The sequence below is a fragment of the Heterocephalus glaber genome, unplaced genomic scaffold (assembly GCF_053883595.1).
Source record: "Heterocephalus glaber isolate CG9 unplaced genomic scaffold, H.glaber_assembly_v1.0 deba00001481, whole genome shotgun sequence".
Taxonomy (NCBI): domain Eukaryota; kingdom Metazoa; phylum Chordata; class Mammalia; order Rodentia; family Bathyergidae; genus Heterocephalus; species Heterocephalus glaber.
Window position 1 is genome coordinate 16982117 of NW_028258317.1, and position 22127 is coordinate 17004243.

The 22127-nt window shown below is 45.7% G+C and overlaps 1 protein-coding gene and 1 long non-coding RNA gene across 2 annotated transcripts; one reads left to right on the top strand and one right to left on the bottom strand.

The window, feature by feature from the left end:
* Nucleotides 1–4257: 4257 nt before the first annotated feature.
* Sit1 (signaling threshold regulating transmembrane adaptor 1) lies at nucleotides 4258–5956 on the top strand. Its single transcript, XM_004870157.4, has 5 exons — nucleotides 4258–4485; nucleotides 4600–4735; nucleotides 4822–4880; nucleotides 4988–5049; nucleotides 5141–5956. The coding sequence occupies exons 1-5, from the start codon at nucleotides 4446–4448 to the stop codon at nucleotides 5372–5374; spliced, it is 531 nt and encodes a 176-aa protein (XP_004870214.4). The 5' UTR covers nucleotides 4258–4445; the 3' UTR covers nucleotides 5375–5956.
* A 6176-nt stretch (nucleotides 5957–12132) lies between these two features.
* Nucleotides 12133–21507, bottom strand: LOC110346787 (uncharacterized). The gene is made up of 2 exons (XR_002391013.2): nucleotides 21034–21507; nucleotides 12133–16449 (listed from the first exon to the last, which is right to left on the bottom strand). It is a non-coding gene; the product is annotated as an uncharacterized LOC110346787 (long non-coding RNA).
* Nucleotides 21508–22127: the final 620 nt, after the last annotated feature.

Here is a 22127-nt window from a genome sequence, read left to right on the forward strand (position 1 = left end):
GTGTGTTTCCTTCATTCAGAACCCGTAACTTTTGGACCAGGGATGTAGTTCAGCAGCACAGCGCCTGCCTTGCAAGCGCAAGGTCCTGAGTTTGATCCTCAGTACCACAAAAAAAAAAAAAAAAAAAAGAGGACCCTTAACTCCTAACTCATTGCTTTGTAACTTTGTGTGTGTGTGTGTGTGTGTGTGTGTGCCGGGGATCGAATTCAGGACCTTGTGAGGCGGAACCACTGAGTTTAAATCCCCAGCCCTACTTTGTAACTATTTTACTTTTTTTTTTTTTTTTTAATTTGCTACTGCTAGGCTGTTCGTCTCTTTTTCTTGTTTTAATCTCAGACCCTAGCACAGGACCTATGCTAGCAGGCACTCAATAAATAATGGAATTAGGGGCCGGGGATTTAGCTCAGTGGTTCCAGCGCCTGCCTCACAAGCGCAAGCATCCGAGTTCGATCCACGGTACCAAATAAATAAATAAATAAATAAATAATGGAATTAAATTAATGAATGCTCACAACGACCCCAAACGATAGATATAATTAGGCTTTTTTAAAGAATGAACCTAGCACGCTAGGAGGCTGAGGCAGGAGGATCGAAAGTTAAAGCCCAGTCTGGGCAATTTAGCGATTTAGCGAGACTGTCTGGAAATAAGAATAGGCTGGGCTTCTCTATAATATTTGCCTCACCACCCTGGTTTCTCTGTAATCCCCCATGACCCTGCTAGGAAGAAAAGTTCTTCCCTGTTTCATTTTCCGAGATACACAGGGCCACCTTGCTGTGTAAGGAAAGGAATATGTTCCATTCACATTTCTATCAACAGGCAGTAGGTATATGAAAAATGAGTACATCTTCCTGTTTTTCCAGAAACGGAAGAGGAAGGACAGGGTGGGGGGAGAACTACACCCAGGGAAGTTGTCAGAGTCTATCTGATCACAGGCAGGCTGTTTGGAGAGAAGGGTAAACCAAACCTGGAGTCTAGGCCAACTGGGATAGTTGTTGTAAATAAGGAATTCAGTTCAATTATAATGGGATAAGTAGATCCCAACTGATTGCTGCCTTTAGGGAACTCAAACCCACTATTACTGGACTTGATTTTTTCAAAAGAATTATTTTATTTTGAGATGGGCTCCAAGTTGTAATTCTCCTGCCTCAGCTTCCCTAGCATTGGAATTACAGACCTATACCATCATGTAGGGCTCAATCAGGATTTTGAAAATTGGAAATCTTGCCAGGTTTTGTGCCACATGCCTGTAATCCCAGCACTCTGGAGGCTGAGGCAGGAGGATTGCTGTGAGTTTGAGGCCAGCCCAGGCTACATAGTTCAAGGCCAGCCTGAACTACAGAGTGAGAACCTGTCTCAAAAAATAATAAAAAGTGGAAATCTCTCAATTTTTAAGTGTTGATAAGGAATTGGGGTATACTTAGTATATTTGACACTTAAGTGTATCATTTGAATTTTTAAAAATTTTTATTTGAAGTAATTATTTTCAGTAATAATCATGGAAAGAAAACGCAGACAATGAATATTTTTAATCATTGAACCCTGTAGATATAGTCATGCCAATATTAAAGATAGCTCATTAAGGGCTGGGGATTTAGCTCAGTGGTTTTGTCACCTGCTGGGCAAGTGCAAGGACCGGAGTTCGATCCCTGGTACCAAGAAAACAAAGCTAGATCATTAATTTTAAATGAACTAAAGATTCTAGAACAAGAAAGGAAATAGTAATGGGTTAATACTTCTTAATTATATTATTGCATTTTTTTGAGAAAAGGAACAAAAATGTATGCCTGCATACATCCTGTCTGAAAGATGAACAGTGTTTTTTTTTTTAATTCTTAACTTTGGCAAATTTGTCAAGAGTAATCTTTACAAATTCATAGCCAACAGAAATATAACCAGATTTGTTGATCTTTTTTTTTCCATATTATTTACTTTTTACTGAATTTGTTAATATTACAAAGTTCTCCAGATTTGTTGATCTTACAGTTGACTAAAGGACCTTTTATTAAATTTCATTTCAAAAAGTTTCTTATAAGGGCCAGGGGATTTAGCTCAGTGGTTCTGCCACCTGCCTCACAAGAGCAAGTTCCCAAGTTCGATCCCCAGTACCAAAAAAAAAAAAAAAAATGTACAAAAAGTTTCTTATACATGAAGCAGCAAGTATACAAACCATAAGGATAAGTTTGGAAACAATTCACAAAAGTCGTATTTCCTAATAATTTCCAGAAAATTTAAATATAAATAAAGCTCCATGTGATCCAGAATGATGGAATTATGTAACTGAAATTCAGTTTCTTCCAGTCATTTGCTATAATTGTTTATTTCATTTATATATTGATGCTAGGGATGGAACCCAGGTCCTCCCACCTCTATCTTTGGGCCAAACCCTCAGCCCCTACCCTTTTCTGTCTGGGGTTATGAATCTAGGGCCTTGCTCCTCCATGAGCTACACCCTCAGTGCTTCATTTTTCTCAAAAGCTTTCTTTTATTTTTCCCTCCCTCCTTCTCTCCCTCCCTCTCCCTGCAACTCTCCCTATTTGGAGATGATGCCCTCACCATGCTGCTTAGGCTGACCTCAAACTTCTGGGCTCCAGCATTGGCCTCCTAAATACCAAGGACCACAGGCGCATGCCATTCTACCCAACTCATTGTTTATTTTAAGTCTACTGGTTAAATGCAAAAATATGTAGTTATCTTTGGGGTTGGAAACAAATATTGTGCTGGAAGGAAACTTTAACAATTCCAAATTATTAAGAACTAATTCTAGATATAAATATGTGTAGATGAATTGCTTGTGTTAAGATCCTTTTGGAAAACTAGCAGTTCCCTGGATTAATTTCCATTTAGATTACAATATTTTAAAAATATAAACAGCAAAAATATGCTCATTTGAAGTTTCTATATCATTAAAATTCATTAGGTATCACAGCAATTTAGAACTAAGATTTACAGAAGATTTTTAAGGGAAAACTATTTTGTCACCGACATTTTTTAGACTTGCTGAAACATAATAAAAAGGAGCCTGGGGCTGGGGATTTAGCTCAGTGGTTCCGGCGCTGGCCTCAAAAGCATAAGGACCTGAGTTTGATCCCCGGTACCAAAAAAAAAGGGAGCCTGGGCTGCATGTGGTGACACACATATCTGTAGTCCCAGCTACTTGAGAGGCTGAGGCAGGAAGATCACAAGTTTGAGGCCAGCCTGGGCAAGTTAGCAAAAACCCTGCCTTGCTTCAAAATAGATTAAACTGGCCATGGTGATACATGCCTGTAATCCCAGCACTCTGGGAGGCTGAGGTAGGAAGATTTCAGAGTTCAAGCCCAGCCTAGGTGATTTAGTGAGAGCCTGTCTAAAAATAAAAAGTTATAACTGGGCATGGTGGTGCACACCTGTAATCCCAGCACTTCAGAAGGCTGAGGCAGGAGGATCACCTGGAGTAGGAGGCCAGTCTGGGCTACATAGTGAGTTTAAGGCCAGCCTGAACTACATATGAGACCCTGTCTCAACACCCCCCCCTCCCCCAAAAAGGACTGGGAGTGTAGCTTAATGGCAAGAGTGCTTACCTAGCATGTGTGAGGCCCTGGGCTAAATTTTCAGTGGGGTGAGGGAGTAAGGGGGAGAAGTAGAGAGAGAATGAATTTTATTTTATTTTATTTTCAAAAGTCTCTACAGACAGTATCCTTCCTTATTGCCTGTAACCAGAGGGGCCAGGTTTCTGTCATCCCTATCTTTGGGAGGCCACTGTAATTTAAATTTATACTTCATTTATAGCCGGAACTTAAGTTCCCTCTTCTCATATCAGTAGCTTCCCCAAGGCTGGGCTGCCTCTAGGCCTGCACCCAGAGCCCTGAACTCCTGCCTATGATCCAGGGCAGATACAGCAGCATAGTCCTGGGTTGGATTCTTCAATGCACGTAACATAGCCACTCTTCTTAGGGAAAGTTTGGCGGAGGGACTCCAGTTTCCTCTTCCCCAAAGCATAAAACTAGTAACAGCAACAATGATCAGTGAATGTCTTGCCTCTTGGGGACTCAGGGCAGGAGAGAAAAGTGGACATCCTGTGGCGGTGGCAGAGGGGTACTCCTGTCCTTGTTGGTCCCGCCTCAAGCCACTTCTGTCCCGCAGTATTCCTGGGCCCATATGCGCGTGGGACAGGACACTCAGGCCTGCGTCTCTCCCTGGGGGGAAGGGCGTGGGGGGAGGGGAGCACGGTGCCTTGCAGGTGCAGACACAGGGCGGGGTCTTTGTTCTTTCGCTGATCCCTCCCCTCCCCCTTCCACCCCGGAAACCAGCAACTTTGCCACCACCAGTATTGGGGATCCTGACTGTGAGGGCCGGGCCCAGGGAGGGATAGTTGTAACAGGGGCTGTGGCAGCTTTCAGGCCATGAATGTGGCCGAGCCTCAGCTCAGCGCAGTGTGCTTGTGGACCAGGGTTTCACATCAGCAGTCATGATCAAAGGTGACAACTGCACGGATCCACCAGTGTTGGGTGAGCTGGGCGGGGCGGGGGCTTTTGCAGGAGAGGTCCATTGCTCCTGATTGCTGCCATGGGGGGAGTGCGCTGGGCTGGGTAGTAATACACTCTCTCCTCTCACATCTACAGGATTCCCCTCCATAACCCAGGCCTGGGGTCTGTGGGCCCTCTTAGGGGTTGTGACCCTCCTGCTTCTCATCTCACTGGCTGCACTCTTGTTCCAATGGACCAATGGCCAGAGCAGAAGCCAGCCGGGGCACGGACAGTGAGCAGGGGCAAACGTGGATAGGTTGACTGAGGGTTCCCTCTTCCAGAGAAGTCCACACTCATCCCCCAAACTCTGCATTGCAGCTCCGGAGCGTCTGTGGAAGAGGTCCCCCTGTATGGGAACCTGCACTATCTACAGACAGGTAGGGTGCCACAAAAAGGGAGGGCACAGGGGCCAGGTCCTGGGGGATGGGATGGGGATGTGCAGGAGAGGAACAAGAAGCTGACTTATTCCCATCCCCTGTTCCAGGACGGCTGTCACAAGAGCCAGGGCCAGGCCAACAGGATCCTTCCCTTGGAGGCTCTGCCAAGGTGAGTTGGCTGTGGTTGAAGAAAAGGGGAAGAAAGGAAATGGGGCCATTTTCCGAGGGTCCAGTGAACTTCTAACAGCTTGCACCTCCAGGTTGCAGAGGAGGTGATGTGCTACACCAGCCTGCAGCTGCCGCCTCCTCAGGGCTGGATTCCCAGCTCTGGGACTCCCATCAAGTACTCGGAGGTGGTGGTGGACTCTGAACCAAAGCTCCAGGCTCTGGACATCGAGCCAGAGCTCTATGCCTCAGTATGTGCCCAGACCCGCAGAGCCCGGGCCTCCTTCCCAGATCAGGCTTATGCCAACAGCCAGCCTGTGCCCAGCTGAGGAGGGCCTGGCACAGGGGGCATGTGTGGTCTGCCTCCACAATACAGAGGCTCCCAGTGCCCTGTTTGGGGTTTCCCAGCCACCCCCAAGGACACCAAGGACACCAAGCCATTTCTCAGTCAGAGGTGATGATCTACCCAGAACTTCCTGTCTAAGCTGTGAGGGAAACTTCTCAGGGTTTGGCAGTCCCCTGGCTTCCAGACGATGGAGGCAGCAAAGGTAGATGGCCCTATCTCCACTTTTCTTTTCTACCTATTCCTCTCTCAGCCCCAAACTCCCAGGGTCTCACTTCTTCCTCCTTCTGAAATTTAACCATATCCTCCCCACCGCCTCCCTCAGAGCCTACCTTCGCCTCAGTGTCTTCTCAGGCACCGGAAGTGGGCAGCCAACAGGGAGGGTAAGAGCTTGAGAGGATGTGGGTGGGTATCATCCTTGGGAGCCCACAGCCTGGAAGAGTCTTAAGGACCTGCAGACCCAAGCAACCCAAGCCCGGCTTCTGACCTGAGGACCCTGGCAGGAAAATACAGTCTCCATGCTGCTCTCTGTCATGTCCCCTAGTTTTCAAATAAAATTTCAAATTGTGTTTAGATTTTTACCTAGAAGGCTGCAGACCTACAACAGGCCTCACACAATGGTGGTGTGAGCTTTGCTATCTACACAGAGTACTTCTGGGGTGCTTAGATGGGGAAAAGAGACCAAGAGGGGCTGAAGAGATGGGTGATATGAGAGGAGGACTAGAGTTCAGCTCCTCAGCTGCTCTTGTTGCTGCAAGGACATTCTCAGGATTCGCACTGAGAGGTTCTCCATTGCCCTAGGAGTCTGCAAACTCACCAGCCCCTGAACTACTCTCCCTGTGACCTCTGTAACTGTGCTGCCACCCTCTACAAACCTGCAGGCCCAGCTCTTTCACCAATTCCCCACTGCCCACCATGAGTCCCATCTATACCCCTGTTTTGGCATCATAGCCCTCCTTTCTCTGCCAGCCTGCTCTTCACTCCATCACAATGGAAACAGTCTACTCCATCTCCTTTTGTCTCTCAACTGTCCAGTGAAGACAGACAGCTACAACCCTGACAACAGCTTTGTTGTCACCACTTTCATTTTATCCCTATGCAATCTGCCCATCATTTGCTATATTCTTCTTTTTTTTTTTTTTTTTTTGGTACCGGAGATCAAACTCGAATCCTTGTGCTTGTGAGGCAGGCGGCGGAAACACTGAGCTAAATCCCCGGCCCAAACTTGCTATATTCTTAACCCCAGCCTCCTGCACTATGTAGCAGACAGGTTGGCATCAAGGTTAGAACTGTAGGCTTGGGAGCCAGGCCCCCAAGTTCAGATTCTACCTCTGCTACTCACCTACCAGCTGTGTGTACTTTTTTTTGCTTGTTTGTTTTGTTTTGTTTTGTTTTATTGAGACAAGGTCTCAATATGTATTCCAGGCTGACCTTGAACTCATTATGTAGCCGGGGCTGGCCTTGAACTTTTGGTGATCCTCCTGCCTCAGCTTCCCAAGTGGTGAGATTATAGGTGTGTGCTACCATGCTCAGCATAGCTGTGTGTTCTTGAGCAATGGGCCTCAGTTTCTGAATCTGTGAGATGGGGAGATTATTAATAATGTCTATTTTTTAATTAATTAAGTTCATTGGTACATTTTCAGTATACAATATGATGACATTAACCATTGGGAATTTGTACCTTTACATGACATATCTTGGTTTTTATTTTTTCTCCATTCCCCTGCCCTTCCTTCAACCCCTCCATCCCCTCCCTATTTACAAAGACTTTGTTTCAGTTTTTTCCTTTTCTCATATTTATTCCTTTCCCTTCTTTCCTTACCCCAACCCCTCCCACTTCCACTTCAGACCTTTTTTCCCTATTTTACATTGTCTATTATACATTTAAAAAAATCTATTGTACATTTTGATCCTCATTTACACTCAGTTTCTCACACCAGAGAAACTATTCGGTATTTACACATGTATGTCCTATTTATTTCATTTAAGAATATGGCCTCAGTATTCATCCAATTGTGTCTATTTTTAAGCATTTTAAATAGTGTAATGCTAGGAAGTATTAGAATAAGAGAAAAATGGGATTATCCTGGCGTGATGGCCCTGGTGTGGTGATTCCAGCACTCTGAGCCTGAGGCAGGAGGATCGCCAGAAGTTTGAGGCCAGCCTGGACTACATGGTGAGACCTTGTCTGAGAGAGAGAGAGAGAGAGAGAGAGAGAGAGAGAGAGAGAGAGAGAGAGAGACAGACACAGAGAGAGACAGAGAGAGAGAGACAGAGAGAGAGAGAGGGAGAAAGGTCAGCTCATAGCTAAAGTGACTACCTCTGTCATCTGGGCAACATACATTCGCCGTGTCTTTCTCTCTCCTCAGTCTCTCTTCAGGTCCCAGCCTGACCCCAACCTTTCCTGGAGCCCAGCTATGAACCATTCCTCACTCTGGCAAAAGCTCCAGTAGTGCAACCCCCGCTCTCTGCTCCAAATTTCTGTAGGGGGCAGGAAAAAAATATTTGATTTTGGGCCTGAGCTCTAGGCCTCCTCCACCTGGGGCCTCTCTAGGGGTCCAGCTTGACGGACTTCTGAGGTTGGAGGGGCAGAAGAAAGGGGAAGCTGAGGTTTTCAGTTCCAAACTTCTCTCCTTTCCAACTTAAAAGTCTCAAAGAAAACCACAGAGTAAGGAACGCTGTGCTTGATTCAGACCGAGTGGTCTCAATTAGAAGGGTAACCCTGCCCAGAAAAAAACCAAATGCCCTTGGGATCGATCCTAGGACCTCTGAGGACCCCAACCTGGGCCTCCCCAGGAACACCCAGGTCGCGATTAAAGGCAGGAAGCTGTCGTTGTGTAGGAGGGAGGGTGGTTTTAGGGGCGGTCACCGGATGCGGGGAACCACCGGCAGCTAGATGTGGGGGTCTCAGGGTTGCTGTGCTTCTGAAGACCGCTAAAGTGTTCGCTCCAGGAGGACAGCTTCATTCTGGGAGAGGATGGGATCGGGATCCCACAAACCCTCCGGAACGGACCAGAATCGGGCCTGAAGGCTCGAATGCTCTCAACCCAGGCCGCAGACATGGGCCCCCAGACCCTTTTCTCCCCTTAGTTGGGCCCCGGGCCCTCAGGGGTGAGTTCCAGCACCCCCACCTGGACAGATTCGGCGTCTACACCAGCTCTGCTCCTACGCCAAACTGCCCCTGTCCATGGCATTCTGGGAGTTGTAGTTCCAAGGTTTGGGGCGGCTGCGAAGTCCAGCCCAAGACTACACTCAGGCCCGCCCCGGTCTCCTTGGTCTGGGTGACAAGGCTGTCTCAAACCGACCCTCTTAAATTTAAATTGAGTTTCTTTTTTCTTTTCTTTCTTTCTTTCTTTCTTTCTTTCTTTCTTTCTTTCTTTCTTTCTTTCTTTCTTTCTTTTTTGAGTAGGAAGATATTTATTGTTAGGAAAGCTCCTGAGGTCCAGGAGAGGTCCCGGCGAGGGGCGGGCGGGGGGGGGGGGGGGAAGAACCAAAGATCCCACTTTACAGAGAAGTTTAATTTTTTTGTGGTACCGGGGATCAAATCCCGGTCCTTGCACTTGTGAGGCAGGCAGCGGAACCACTGGGCTAAATCCCCAGACTTTACAGAGAAGTTTTATAGGGTGAAACCCACGTGGGCCACGGCCATGAACATCCAATAAGGTTACAAGTACAGTCACTTAGGTAATGGTCCATTTGGGAAGCAAGTCACATAGCAAGCATACAAGGATTTTCAGTAAGGGTGGGGGTCAGGGATATTTCCTGGGAGAGGCTGGGTTAAGACCTTGACCCCCCCACCCAGATGATTGATACCTATTTAGAATATCAATTACTGCTATTTATCCCCAGGGGAAGCCCAAGGGTATGTAGTTTCTCTTCTTTTACAATTCTGGCCTTCAGTGAATGTGCCTTGAGCCACAATTGTCCTCCAGGCAAAGGCCCAGCCCTGTATAACCGGCTGTACAATTTATAACTAATTTAGCTGTTTACAATACCAAGAGCCCCCAATAACCTTCCAGCAAATCCCCTTGGTTTAGGTTGGTCTGTCCCTTTCTGTGCGTACAGCCAGGAAGTCTAATTGATGTGGTGCTGTGGTTTGTTTCACCTTTGTCCTGGCCTTCTCGAGGACTTAGCCCTATCTGACTGCCTATAATATTTCTACCTAGCTCATCTATCTATAATATTCCCCCCTCTGAAGAAATATCCTGAACTGTCGTGAGGGGGCAAGGGGCGATGACTGCTCGAGCTACTTCAGGCTGAAGGGGGTCATAGTTGTGGTTGACAGTCAGGGGTACTCTTCAGAAGGTCTATCTAAAGGTCCTCAATAGGCATCACACGTTTCCATCATGGGTAGACATATAGCTTTGAGTCTGGAGGAGACAAGGCCAGAAAGACAGTTCAGTATACATGGGCCAAACAATAAGATCAACAGAAATGTTATGAGTATAGCCAACAGATGTTTCCACCAGGAAGAGCTAGTAATAGCCTTCCACAGGGAAGATAAGGAGAAGTCCCAGGGAACTTCAGAATCCATTTTAGAAGGAACTTAGCAGTTATGAGTTGTTTACAGGGTCGATCTTGTGGATCCTGGTAAAAGAATTTTAGCACTTTTGTCGTTGGTTCCATTTGTATGACTGGAGTATGGCAGCCTCTAGGCAAGAATCCCCTAAACTAAATGTGTTTTGGTCCCTTAAGTGTTGTGCTTACAGAAATAGCTCCTTCTGGTTTCACCCAGAAGTCAGTTCTTTCCACGGGGTCTCAAGTGCAGTCTCTCGAGGAAGACTGTTGCCCAGAGCACTAAGAGGGGACATCGCGTTCATGTGCTCTCCTGGACTGACAAAACCTTGATGTCTCATCTAACCCAGAGATGGGGTATGTTTCCTGATCTAAAATGACTTCCTGGGGGGCCAGGGATTTAGCTCAGTGGTTTCTCTGCCTGCTGCACAAGCACAAGGACCTGAGTTCGATCCCTGGTATCAAAAAATTTAAAATAAAGTAAAATGACTTCCCAATCTTCTGCATTGGCAAGAACGCTCATTTTCTTTTTCTTTTTTTGATACCAGAGATCAAACTCTGGACCTTGCACTTGCGAGGCAGCCGGCAGAATCACTGAGCTAAATCCCTGGCCCAAGAATGTTCATTTTCTAAGGACTTAATTTAAAGGTTCTTAGGAGAAAGACATCAAGTACTTCAGAGATCCTTTCTGACCTTACATGCCTCTATAAAGGAGAGTATAAGATTGGCAGGAGAGATTGGAAATGAGACCAGGAAAGGAGGTCTTTTCTTCTCAGGCTCTTGGTGATTTATCAAGACAACTTGCTCCTGAGTTGTCACTCTCAGCCTGGAAAGGTGAGAGTGGGGAATCTCAAGAGGTAAGACTGCCTCCTCACCAGTGGGGAGATCAGACCAGAAAGGAAACTGAGGCAGAGCTGGCTCAACATTTTCTCTAGAGTATAGAGAAGGATTGGGCCAGACTGCTCAGTGAAACCTGTCTCCCAAGTCTTAAGAGCGGCTGCCAGCCTAGTGCCTTATTAATTGACAGCTGGGGTCCTGCATTTTATCAATAGGCATATATATTTTTCAACTATAAACTAGATTTTACAGAGAGACCTATTTTTACTACATTTTCTAATTTACTTGTAATTATTGGTAAAGGCCGTTAGATGACGATCTAACCTTACTTTTCCTCAGCATTGTCTAACAAGTCAGTCAAGCAATCAGCATAGAACAGAAACATTAAACCTTGTCTACAAAAGAAACATTATTATTTTAACAAAACAACAATGTATAAGGACTCACAGTATAAAGCATTTACAAGAGGCATAAGCAGTGACAAACAAGAACGACAATTCTGGTTACTTAATATAATTTAGCAATCAATAAAAGTAAATTCTTTGCAAACTTTTTTTTTTTTGGCACCAGGGATCGAACTTGGGACCTTGTACTTGTGAGGCAAGCGGCAGAACCACTGAGCTAAATCCCCAGCCAATAAAAGTAAATTCTTACCTTCTATTAATTATTATCTCAATGGAACCTCCAATAATGTCACAGGAAATATGAAATGTTGTATCTCCCAACCTGTTAACTGTATTATAAATTTGCATCTCTCTCTCTCTCTCTTTTTTTTTTTGGTATTGGGGATCAAACTCCAGACCTTGCGGTTTCAAGGCAGGCAGCAGAACCACTGAGCTAAATCCCCAGCCCTGGAAGATATTTATTGATAGAAAGCTCCTGAGGGGCAGGAGGGGTCCCAAGCAGGTAGCCTTCTTAAATTGAGTTTCTGTAAGATGATTTTATTTTTCGCGGGTGGCTGTGGCGAAGTGTGATTTGAACTGTTTCCCTTCCAGTCCCCGAAGCCTGGATCTTTTGGTTACTTCATCCTCTACACCCCTTCAGTTTTACTTTCCGTCATCAAGGTTGTTGCTCTGGCCCAGGCCCTCAGCATTGAACATCAGGACTATGGCACCTTCCTAACCAATAGCTGAATCTAAGAGTATAAACTGCTCAACTCCTCCCATCCTAACAAATTGCAGATATTTCCCCCCTTCTCCACAGCCCAGGTACTTTCCTTGGTGAACTCCATTGCCTCAAGAGTTCATCGTTCCAGCCCACAGTGCCCTGTCTCAGGCAAAGTCCCAGAGGGCAGACGTCAAAGGGAAGCCACTAGGACCTTTTCTTTTCTTCCTGAAATCTTAGTAACCCAAAGGGTAAGGCTCTTTGGAACAAAGATTCAAGGAGAGGAAGTTCTTTTGTTTGTTTTATTTAGTTTTGAGACAGGATCACACTTTGTAGTTCAAACTGACCTTTTTTTTTTGGTACTGGGGATCGAACTTGGGACCTTGTGCTTCTGAGGCAGGCACCGGAACCATTGAGCTAAATCCCCTGCCCAAGCTGACCTTAATTTACTATGTTCCCCATGCCAGCCTCAAACTCTCTGCAATCTTCCTGCCTCAGGCTCCTGGAGTGCTTGGATCACAGGTGTGAACCACATTATGCCTGGGAGGGATAGGAATTACTTATAGGTAGAGAGGGGTCATTCAGCCAAGGCCCCTCTATCTTTGGCTTTGCTCTGCAGTTGGTCAAAGTGCATTTATTTATTTATTTAAAATTTTCTTGGGTTTTTGAGACAGGGTGTTGATAATGTAGCCCAGGCTGGCCTCGAACTCACAGTGATCCTCCTGAGGTACCCTCCTGAGTGATGGGATTACAGACATGTGCCACCATGCTTGGTCAAAGAGAGCTTAAATTCCAAACTGGTTTTGCCTACAAGGAAGGACATGGGCCGAGACCAAGTCTTAATGACTTCAGTGGAAACTTTGGATCCAGTCATGCCCAGAGCTAGATCTGTCTTCTGAATTTATTAGTTATATATAAGCTAATAATTTCCCTTTTTGCTTAAATCAAAGTTAAGTTTTCTATCTCTTGCTACAAGTTCTGACTAATTCTGTGGGGGAGAACAGACTGATAGCCAAAGGCCAGCTCAAGATGCTGAACTACTGAGATCTTCACTTATTGCTCAATCCCTCCATGAGACAGCCTCCTCTGAATGTGATTGCACTATTATGCCATTTGGTGCTAAGACGTTTCTGCCTAACATGTGGCTTACCTTGGCCTCTTGCCTAGTTTATCAATTTCAACAATTATATAGCTAGAAGGAAGCTGAGAGATCTATCCAAATTTATACCCCCTGTAGGAACCTATGAGTCTCTTCTTGAACACTTCCATACATGGGGCCCTCACTACTGAAATGAAAGCACTCATTTCCAATCTTTTTTACTCATAAAAGGTTTTTTATTTGATTGTTGGTTTGTTTTTGTTTTTTTTGGTACCAGGGGTCGAACTGGGGACCTTGCGCTTTTGAGGCAAGCACAGAACCACTGAGCTAAATCCCAGCCCAAAGGTTTTTTTATTTGAAACCAAATCTGGCTCCTTTGCTTGTATGTTTATTGTGGTACTAGGGATTGAACCAAGGGCCTTAGCACTGAGCTACAGTCTCAGCCTTTTATCTTTATTTTTTTGAGACTGAGATTCCTTAAATTGTTAAATTGCCCAGGCTGGGCTTGAACTTTTGATCTTCCTGCCTTGCCTCAGCCTCCTAGAGTGCTGAGATTACAGACATGCACCACTACACCTGGCCAATCCTTGTCACTTTTCTCCTGGTCTCTCTCCTACATATGACAACCCTGAGGAGCTGAAAGTTACCTCTTATGAACAGCCTGAATCATATGTGTGCATGTCTGTGTGTATGTTTCTTTTCCAGGAAAAGCTTTCTGCATTTCCTTGTACAGTGCTTTTACAGACCTTATTTGCAGCCCTCTTTACTCCCATTGTTTTGCTTGATTGGATCCCTCCCCCTTTTTTGCACTGGGGATTAAACCCAGGAAGTTCTGAGCTACAATTTTTATTTTATTTGGGGAGGGGGGTTGTTATGTAGTTCGGGCTGGCCTTGAGCTCACTGAGATCCTCCTGCCTCAGCCTCTCAAGTGCTAGGATTACCACACCTGGCTACTTTTTAATTTTGAAACTATGTCTTAGTATATTCCCCATACTGGCTTTAACTTTGTAATCCTGTCTCAGTCTCATGAGTAGCTGGTATTAGGAACATGCACCTCTGCACATGATGATCAGCACCCCATTAGAGAGTGGACTTAAGAAGTGAATAGGTTCTGGCATGGTGATACACACCTGTTATTCCAGCACTCTGCGAAGCTTAAGCAGGAGAATTGCAACTTTAAGCCCATCCTGGGTAATTTAGAAACTTAGTGAGCTCCTGTCTCAAAATAAAAAATAAAAAAAAAGGGCTGGGGATGTAGCTCAGTGCAAAGGCCTTGAGTTCAATCCCCAGTACTGCAAAAAAACCCCACTAATACATAAATAAACAATTAAATAAAACTTTAAAAGGGCTGGGGATGTAGCCCAATGTGAAGGTCCTAAATTCAATCCTCAACAACACCAAAAAAATACAAATAAACAACAACAACCAAAACACACAAGCAAAGAAGTGAATAGAGTACTGTGCCCACATAGCAGCAGTCCCTTGGTGTCTTTGTTTGGTCGCCCTGTCTCCAGGCCTTTGCTTGCATAATGACTAAGTGAAAGTGTTTGTTGTAAGGTCGGTCACGGGACGACGAGGAGGAGGAGGACCACTGGAATGGGGGTCCCGGAACCCAGCCATGGCATGACGGGCCCTGGAAAACTTGGACTTGTCAGTGCTGGGGCCTCGCTGAGAGGACAGAATGGGTCCTCAATGGTCCTGGCCCTCCAGTTACCCGACTCAGACACTTTCTCAATCCCTGCTTCTTTTATTTACATATATCCAGATTTCTTCTCATTTTGCTGACTTGTAAGACCGAGGGCCTTACCAAACGCTCTGAGGAGCTGACTGCAGCGAAGAACACCCGGGAAGGAACACACCGGACAAGTTGGAAAGTGAAACAGACCTTAGTCTGGCCAGACGGCACTCCCAAAGCAAAGTAGCTTAGAGAGGTGACTAGCCCAGAGTCGGAGGCTCTTTTTATAGGGGGTTGCAGGGGAAGTTAACAGGAGAAATTTACAGAAGAGGAACAAAGGGTAGTGGTCAGCTGACATGTACTGATGGTCAGCAGATGTTTGTAGATAGTTCTATAGATAGCAGTGTTCGGAACATCAGTTCAACAGAACAAAGAGTTGAGTAATTTACTTTGGGACCTTGTGGCTGATACAGATCTTATCTAGTGTCCCAGAACTAACAAGCATCTTTATCTATTTACTCACATTCACAGTTGGGGCTAGGGGAGTTTTATGATTACAGAGTTATGCAGTCCCACATTCCCCACTGATTTTACAACTTAAGTAATCTTACGTATAAATGTAGGCATCCATTGTATACAACAGCATGACAATAATAAGCATATACACACAACTATAATGATGAGAAAAAGTTGTTTTAACCATTGTAGGTTGGGCAACCATTTAGTTAGCCATTGGAACAAGTTCCAGCCATCTTCATTATGTACCCTTTGAGCCAGGTCTTCCAATTGTTTTACCTTTTCTTTGATTTTTGGACTATTGTCAGTAAGATTGAAACAACACATATTTCTTATTTTCTCACAACCTTGGTGGTAGAAGAGCAACAAATAGTCTATCGCTGCCCTATTGTCTAAGATTGCCTGTCTCTGTTCTTGTAACTCTTGGTTAATTAATGCCAAGGCTGATGAGGTAGCATTTAACCTTTTGACCACCTTGCATGTTAATTTCCTTACTGCCTTTTCAGTATGGACTCCTATGGAAGGCAAGGCAACAAAAGATGCTATCATGGTTATTACTTCAGCATCTGTCAACAGACCTACATCATCATCACATCCTGGTGCAGTATAGGGTGACCAATGTTTAGTTCTGTTTGGCATAATCAAATCAGTTCTATCTGGTAGAACCACAGCTAGATGACTCAAGCAGGAATGGGTCTTGGTTAAATTGGCTGGGATATAATTGAAAGTTATTTCTTCACAGGTATAAAACCATCCTATTGGTAGGGAGATATGGCAATTGTTATACACATGTTTTTTGTTTTATATGGCAGAGCATTCCTTCTGACCATTTTATCCTCAGACATTTGGTTATACAGTTTTCATACATACCACATTGGGTATTATTTGACATAATTACCCTGGGTGTATATAATTTGACAGCATTTTTAGGTTTTCGACATGAGGCATGTCCCCAATACATGATGGAAATTTACATCAACATTTAGACAGAATTCAGACAAATTAAGCGAGTTTGCCAATTGACTCCATACATTTTTTTGTGTGATCTAGTCCTCCTGGGGGCAATACTGCCAGTGTCCCAGAGAACATTATCATGAAGGCGAAACATCTCCAACCCGCTCCAATCTTAGCTTTTGGTTGCCTGGTTGGCTGATAACCTTCCATTTGTCCTTTTTGACGTCCACGGGGGGGTCCTGCTTTCAGATGGTTGCGATGTATCCAGGCAGAATGTCCAGCCACCTTTACCGCCAAGGGAGTTGACAGGACAACAGGAACCGGTCCCTTCCAATGATGTTCCAGGGTCTTGGAATCAAACCTGAGAATAAAAACCAAATCTCCCAGCTTATAGGGTAAAGGTTGTAAAGGTTTTTCAATGGGACTAGTCATTTCCTTTTGTAATGTCTCATGTACCTCTGACTGAAGCTGATGAACTGCTTTTAAGGATTTAAGGAGTCGAAGGTGGGAGAACTTTTTCCTTTAATTCTACATCTACTAACGGAATGATTGGGGGAGATCACCCATAAACAATCTGGAAGGGGGACAGATTGAGGGGAGGCTTGGGAGTGCACCTCGTTTGGAGGAGGGCAAAAGGGAGAAGCTCTACCCAACCTAGTTCAGTCTCCAAGCATAATTTAGTCAGAATCTCCTTTAAAGTTTGATTTGTTCTTTCTATCTGTCCTGAACTTTGAGGCCTATAGGCACAGTGTAGATTCCACTTTATTCCAAGGATATTACTAATTAATTTAGATATCTTGGCCATGAAGGCTGGACCATTGTCCGACCCCAGAGCTAAGGGCAAACCAAAATGGGGAACTATTTCTGTCAGGAGCTTTCTAACTGTTACTTCAGCTGTCTCCCTCTTAGTGGGGTATGCTTCTACCCATCCTGAAAAGGTATCCACAAAAACTAGCAGGTATTTGTACCCATACATGCCAGGCTTCATTTCAGTAAAGTCCAATCCCCAATGTTCTCCTGGAGTTAATCCTCTGTGTTGGACCCCGGGTGGGGGGGCCTGGTTGTATTTACCTTGAGGCAGGTGGAGCATCATCTCACCATGTCCTGGGCCTTTTGGGCTAATCCCTTGCTGATGAAATGAGGTCACAGGGCAGCCATCATCCTTTTTTCACTGAGGTGGGTGGACTCATGTAGTTCTCGCAGCAATGTATCTGTTACAGCGGCTGGGAGGAGCACCACCTTTCCATCCTTAGTCGTCCACCATCCATGTTTTCCTCGAGTCCAGCATCTCCTGTTCATTTCTGCTACTTCTTTATCTGTGTATTCAGGTTTTTCTGGGAGTACCGGCGTGGGAAGCAGAACCATTTGTTTCCCCACTGATTTTTGGGCAGCTTGTTTTGCTGCCTGGTCAGCAGCATTATTACCAATCATCTCGGGGCCAAGCCCCTTCTGGTGCCCGTGGCAATGGATGATGGCAACCTCTCGAGGCAACCAGATTGCTTGTAGCAATGCCAATATCTCAGTCTTATTTTTGATTTCCTTACCTTTGGAGGTCAACAGTCCTCTATTTTGATAAATCTCCCCGTGTACGTGGGGGGTGGCAAAAGCATAACGGCTATCAGTGAATATATTTATCCTTTTTCCTTTTCCCAATTCCAGAGCCTTGGTCAAAGCAATCAGCTCAGCCCTCTGAGCTGATGTCCCTCGAGGTAGCCCCTGCGCCCATTCCACCTGTTGGTCCTGGTTGACCACCGCTGCTCCAGCATACCGTACACCATCACGAATGAAACTGCACCCATCAGTATAGAATGTTATCTCTGTGCGAGGGAGAGCCTGGTCCATCAAGTCCAGATGTCCTCCCCTGAAGTTTTCAAGAGTCTTGAGGCAATCATGGATGGGCATTTGTTTGTCAGATTCCGGGAGTAGAGTAGCCGGATTGAGGCTAGCGGTGGTGGCAAACTTAATGCATGGCTGTTCTAACAAGAGTCCTTGATATTGTAACAGTCTGGCATTAGACAGTCATTTGCTAGGTGAGCTACTCAACAAGGGCTCAATGGCATGGGGAGTGATCAGAGTCAAATCCTGTCCATAGGTCAATTTGTCAGCTTCTCGGGTTAAAGCAGCTGCTGCTGCTACTGCTCTCAGACAAGTAGACCATCCTTGGGCCACTGGGTCGAGCTTCTTTGATATGTACACCACGGGTCACTTCCATGGCCCCAAAAGCTGAGTAATCACTCCCTTGGCTACCCCATTTTTCTCTGCTACATACAAGGTGAAGGACTTGTTTAAGTCTGGCAATGCCAGGGCTGGTGCTGATGTAAGCGCAGTCTTAAGCAATTGAAATCCCTGCTGGCAAGCCTCGGTCCATTTAAGGGGCGTATTTCCTCCCGCAGTGGCTTCTTGCAGGGGTTTGGCAATCTCACCAAAGCCAGGAATCCAAATTCTGCAATAGCCAACCGCCCCTAGGAATTCTCACACCTGTTTCTTTTAGCTTGGCTCCGGAATCTGGAGAATTATGGATACCCTCGATTCTGCCAGGCTCCTCTTTCCCTTTTCATGAATATAGCCCAAGTAGGTTACCTTGGTCCGACAGAGCTGAGATTTCTTCCAAGACACCCGATATCCCAGGTCTTGAAGGGCTTTCAGGAGGCCCTCAGTGGCCGCAAGACACTCTTTCTTGGTTGAAGTTGCCACCAGGAGGTCATCTACATACTGAAGAATAGTCGCCTGGGGAAACACTTTTCTTACTTTGTGTAAATCCTTGCTGAGAGCTTCCCCGGAACAGAGTGGGGGAGTTCTTGAATCCCTGTGGCAGCTGGGTCCATGTCAGCTGTCTGGTAGTCCTGGTGTCTGGGTCAGTCTGTTCGAAGTTAAAGAGGGGCTGGCTCACTGGTGCTAGAGGCAGGCTGAAAAATGCGTCTTTGAGGTCTAATACTGAGTACCACACATGAGCAGGAGGGATGAGACTCAACAGAGTATAGGGGTTCAGTACCGTTGGGTGGACGGTCTCAACCCAGCTGTTTACCTCCCACAAATCCTGTACCAGTCTGAAGTCTGAGGTGCCAGGCTCCCTTACAGGAAGCAGGGGTGTATTCCAGGTGGATTGGCAAGGGACCAAGATGCCAGCTTCCTGGAGTTGGTGGATGTGTTTGGAGATCCCCACCTTGGCCTCATCAGTCTTTTTATCTACTAGATGAGCCCTGTCTCTTTCTTTCTTAGTCTCTTTCTCTCTCTTTCTTTTCAACTTTTCACAGTCCCTTTTATAATGGCCCTTCTCTTTGCAATATGTGGATTGATCCTTCTCTAACAAGGGCCGTACTTTACTTTTATCCTCTTTTTTATTTTCTCCGTGTTCCTTTTGGATGAACCCTCCATCTACTAAGGCTGCAATATTTGCTTTTTTTAAAATCTTTTTAACCATTCTATCATCAAAAGGATCCCTGTTATTAAAAACCTTCATTGTCACACTCATCAATTTTTCCCTATTTTCTCCCTCAAATCCCTCCATCCGCTGCAATTTCTTCCTAATATCTGGGGCAGACTGAGTGACAAAAGCCAAATTAATTGCCTGTCGATTTGCAGGGGGATCTGGGTCAATTGGAGTATACGTACGGTGTGCTTCCAACAGACGCTCCAGAAAGGCAGAAGGGGATTCCTCAGGTCCTTGAAGGACCTTGCTTACCTTGCTCAAATTGGTAGGCTTTTGAGCGGCTCCCCTCAAGCCGGCTAGGAGATGCTGACAGTAGTTTTGGAGAGCTTCTCTCCCGCCTGAGGAATTAGTTTGCCATGGGGGACGGGTGGATGGAAGTTATGCCTCAATACGGGCCCACTGTTGTTCATCGAGTGGGCCCTCCTTTCCTCCTAACACTGACTTTATGGCTTGCCCTTGGATCCTTTCTCTTTCCTCAGAGGTAAAAAGGGCTTGGAGAAGTTGTTGACAATCATCCCAGGTTGGGTCATGGGTATGAAAAACAGATTCTAGGAGGGAGATCAAAGCCTGAGGTTTTTCTGAAAAAGGGGGATTTTGATGTTTCCAATTATACAAATCACTGGTAGAGAAAGGGATATAGACATAATGATCCTGTTCTATTTCCCTAAGAGGCAGAAGAGGAACTGAACTAGTCCCTTCAGTGGGAGCCCTGCTGGGACCATAAGCGGCCCCTGTTCACATGTGGGAGGGGGAGGTTATAGAATCTGGAGATTTTTCTTCTTCGGGAAGAGGAGGGTAGAAAGGGTTTCGAGACCTGGGGCCGGTTTTTTCAGAGGAGGAGGAAGGCTCCACATAGGGTGGAGGTCTTATAGAGGGGTCTAAGGGATCAGGATCTTGTGAGAGCACTGGCTTGGGAGCCTGGGCTTTGACTTCTCAGGGTTCCCTTGGGGCCATAACCAAAATGCGAGAATTTGTTTGCAAGAAAGAATGCTGCAACCAAGCCAGAGGCTCCTGACAAGCCTGAACCCAGATATTTATATATGGAAACTGATCAGGATGGCTAGGGTGCCTGGTGACCCTTTTCCATACCACACTGCAGAGGCTTGGGTCAAGAGAGCCCTCAGCTGGCCATCCAACTCCAAAGGCCGGCCATTCCAATTGACACAGGGAGCAAAGTTTTCCGCGAGATAATTTAACCCCATATTCGTCCTCCTGTTGGGGGGGGGGGCGGGGGCGGGGAGCCAATTTAAAATTAGTGAGAAAACAATCCAATGGGGTATTTTTGGAGCAGGATCCTCCCATCTCTGCCCTGATGGTTTGGAAAGAAATACAAAATTAAACACACAACGGACAGGACACTAACGTACGAACGACAAGATGAACAGGCACCGCAACAAAAGTGAAACTAAATCTTCCCTTGTTCCTCGTCAGGAACCTTGGGGTCAGGGGAGGCTTACCAGCCCATCAGCCACCTCACTCCTGACAACAAATGGTTGCAACCAGCCAAAAACTTACCTCTGGAGGTTTTCTGAGGTCTGTGCCTGAGAGTCTCCTGCTGGATCCCACCAGAGTCTCTGCTGAACCAGGGTTCCTTACCCGGGAATCTAACTGGGGCCTCCAAAATGTAAGACCGAGGGCCTTACCAAACGCTCTGAGGAGCTGACTGCAGCGAAGAACACCCAGGAAGGAACACACCAGACAAGTTGGAAAGTAAAATAGACCTTAGTCTGGCCAGATGGCACTCCCAAAGCAAAGTAGCTTAGAGAGGTGACTAGCCCAGAGTCGGAGGCTCTTTTTATAAGGGGTTGCAGGGGAAGTTAACAGGAGAAATTTACAGAAGAGGAACAAAGGGTAGTGGTCAGCTGACATGTACTGATGGTCAGCAGATGTTTGTAGATAGTTCTATAGATAGCTGTGTTCAGAACATCAGTTCAACAGAACAAAGAGTTGAGTAATTTATTTTGGGACCTTATGGCTGAAGCAGATCTTATCTAGTGTCCCAGAACTAACAAGCATCTTTATCTATTTACTCACATTCACAGTTGGGGCTAGGGGAGTTTTATGATTACAGAGTTATGCAGTCCCACAGACTTGCTTTCTTTTCTTTACTGTATATTCTCTACTTCCTCTTAAGTTTCACATTTCTTCCTTTATGACCTCAGTTAAATGTTTAATCATAGAAATGTTATGTGCATAAGGAAAAAATCATATAGAATCTAAGCTGTGGAAGGAGTATACAACTAGGGGAGACTGTCCTCAGGGGACATTTGGGAACTTGAGGAAACATTTTTTGGGTACGGGGGATCGAACTCAGGACCTTGCACTTGCAAGGGAGATGGTGGCACCACTGAGCTAAATCCCTTGCTCTTGGGGAAACATTATTGTTGTTGTTGTTGTTATTTGGTGCTGGGGATTGAATCCAGGGCCTTGTGTGTGCTAAGTATGTGCTACATCATTGAGCCTCAGCCCAGCCCCAGAAATAGTTTTAGTTGTGTGTTGGTTTATTTTTTTCGTACCAGGGATCGAACTTGGGACCTTGTGCTTGTGAGGCAGGTGCTGGAACCACTGAGCTAAATCCCCAGCCCAAAATAGTTTTAGTTGTCAGAGTG

What these genes read in the sequence shown, in the direction of transcription:
- Sit1 (XM_004870157.4), top strand. Translation starts at nt 4,446, where the DNA reads ATGATCAAAGGTGACAACTGCACGGATCCACCAGTGTTGG. An exon ending in CACGGATCCACCAGTGTTGG is followed by an intron (nt 4,486 to 4,599) that starts GTGAGCTGGGCG and finishes TCACATCTACAG; the next exon opens with GATTCCCCTCCATAACCCAG. An exon ending in AGCCAGCCGGGGCACGGACA is followed by an intron (nt 4,736 to 4,821) that starts GTGAGCAGGGGC and finishes TCTGCATTGCAG; the next exon opens with CTCCGGAGCGTCTGTGGAAG.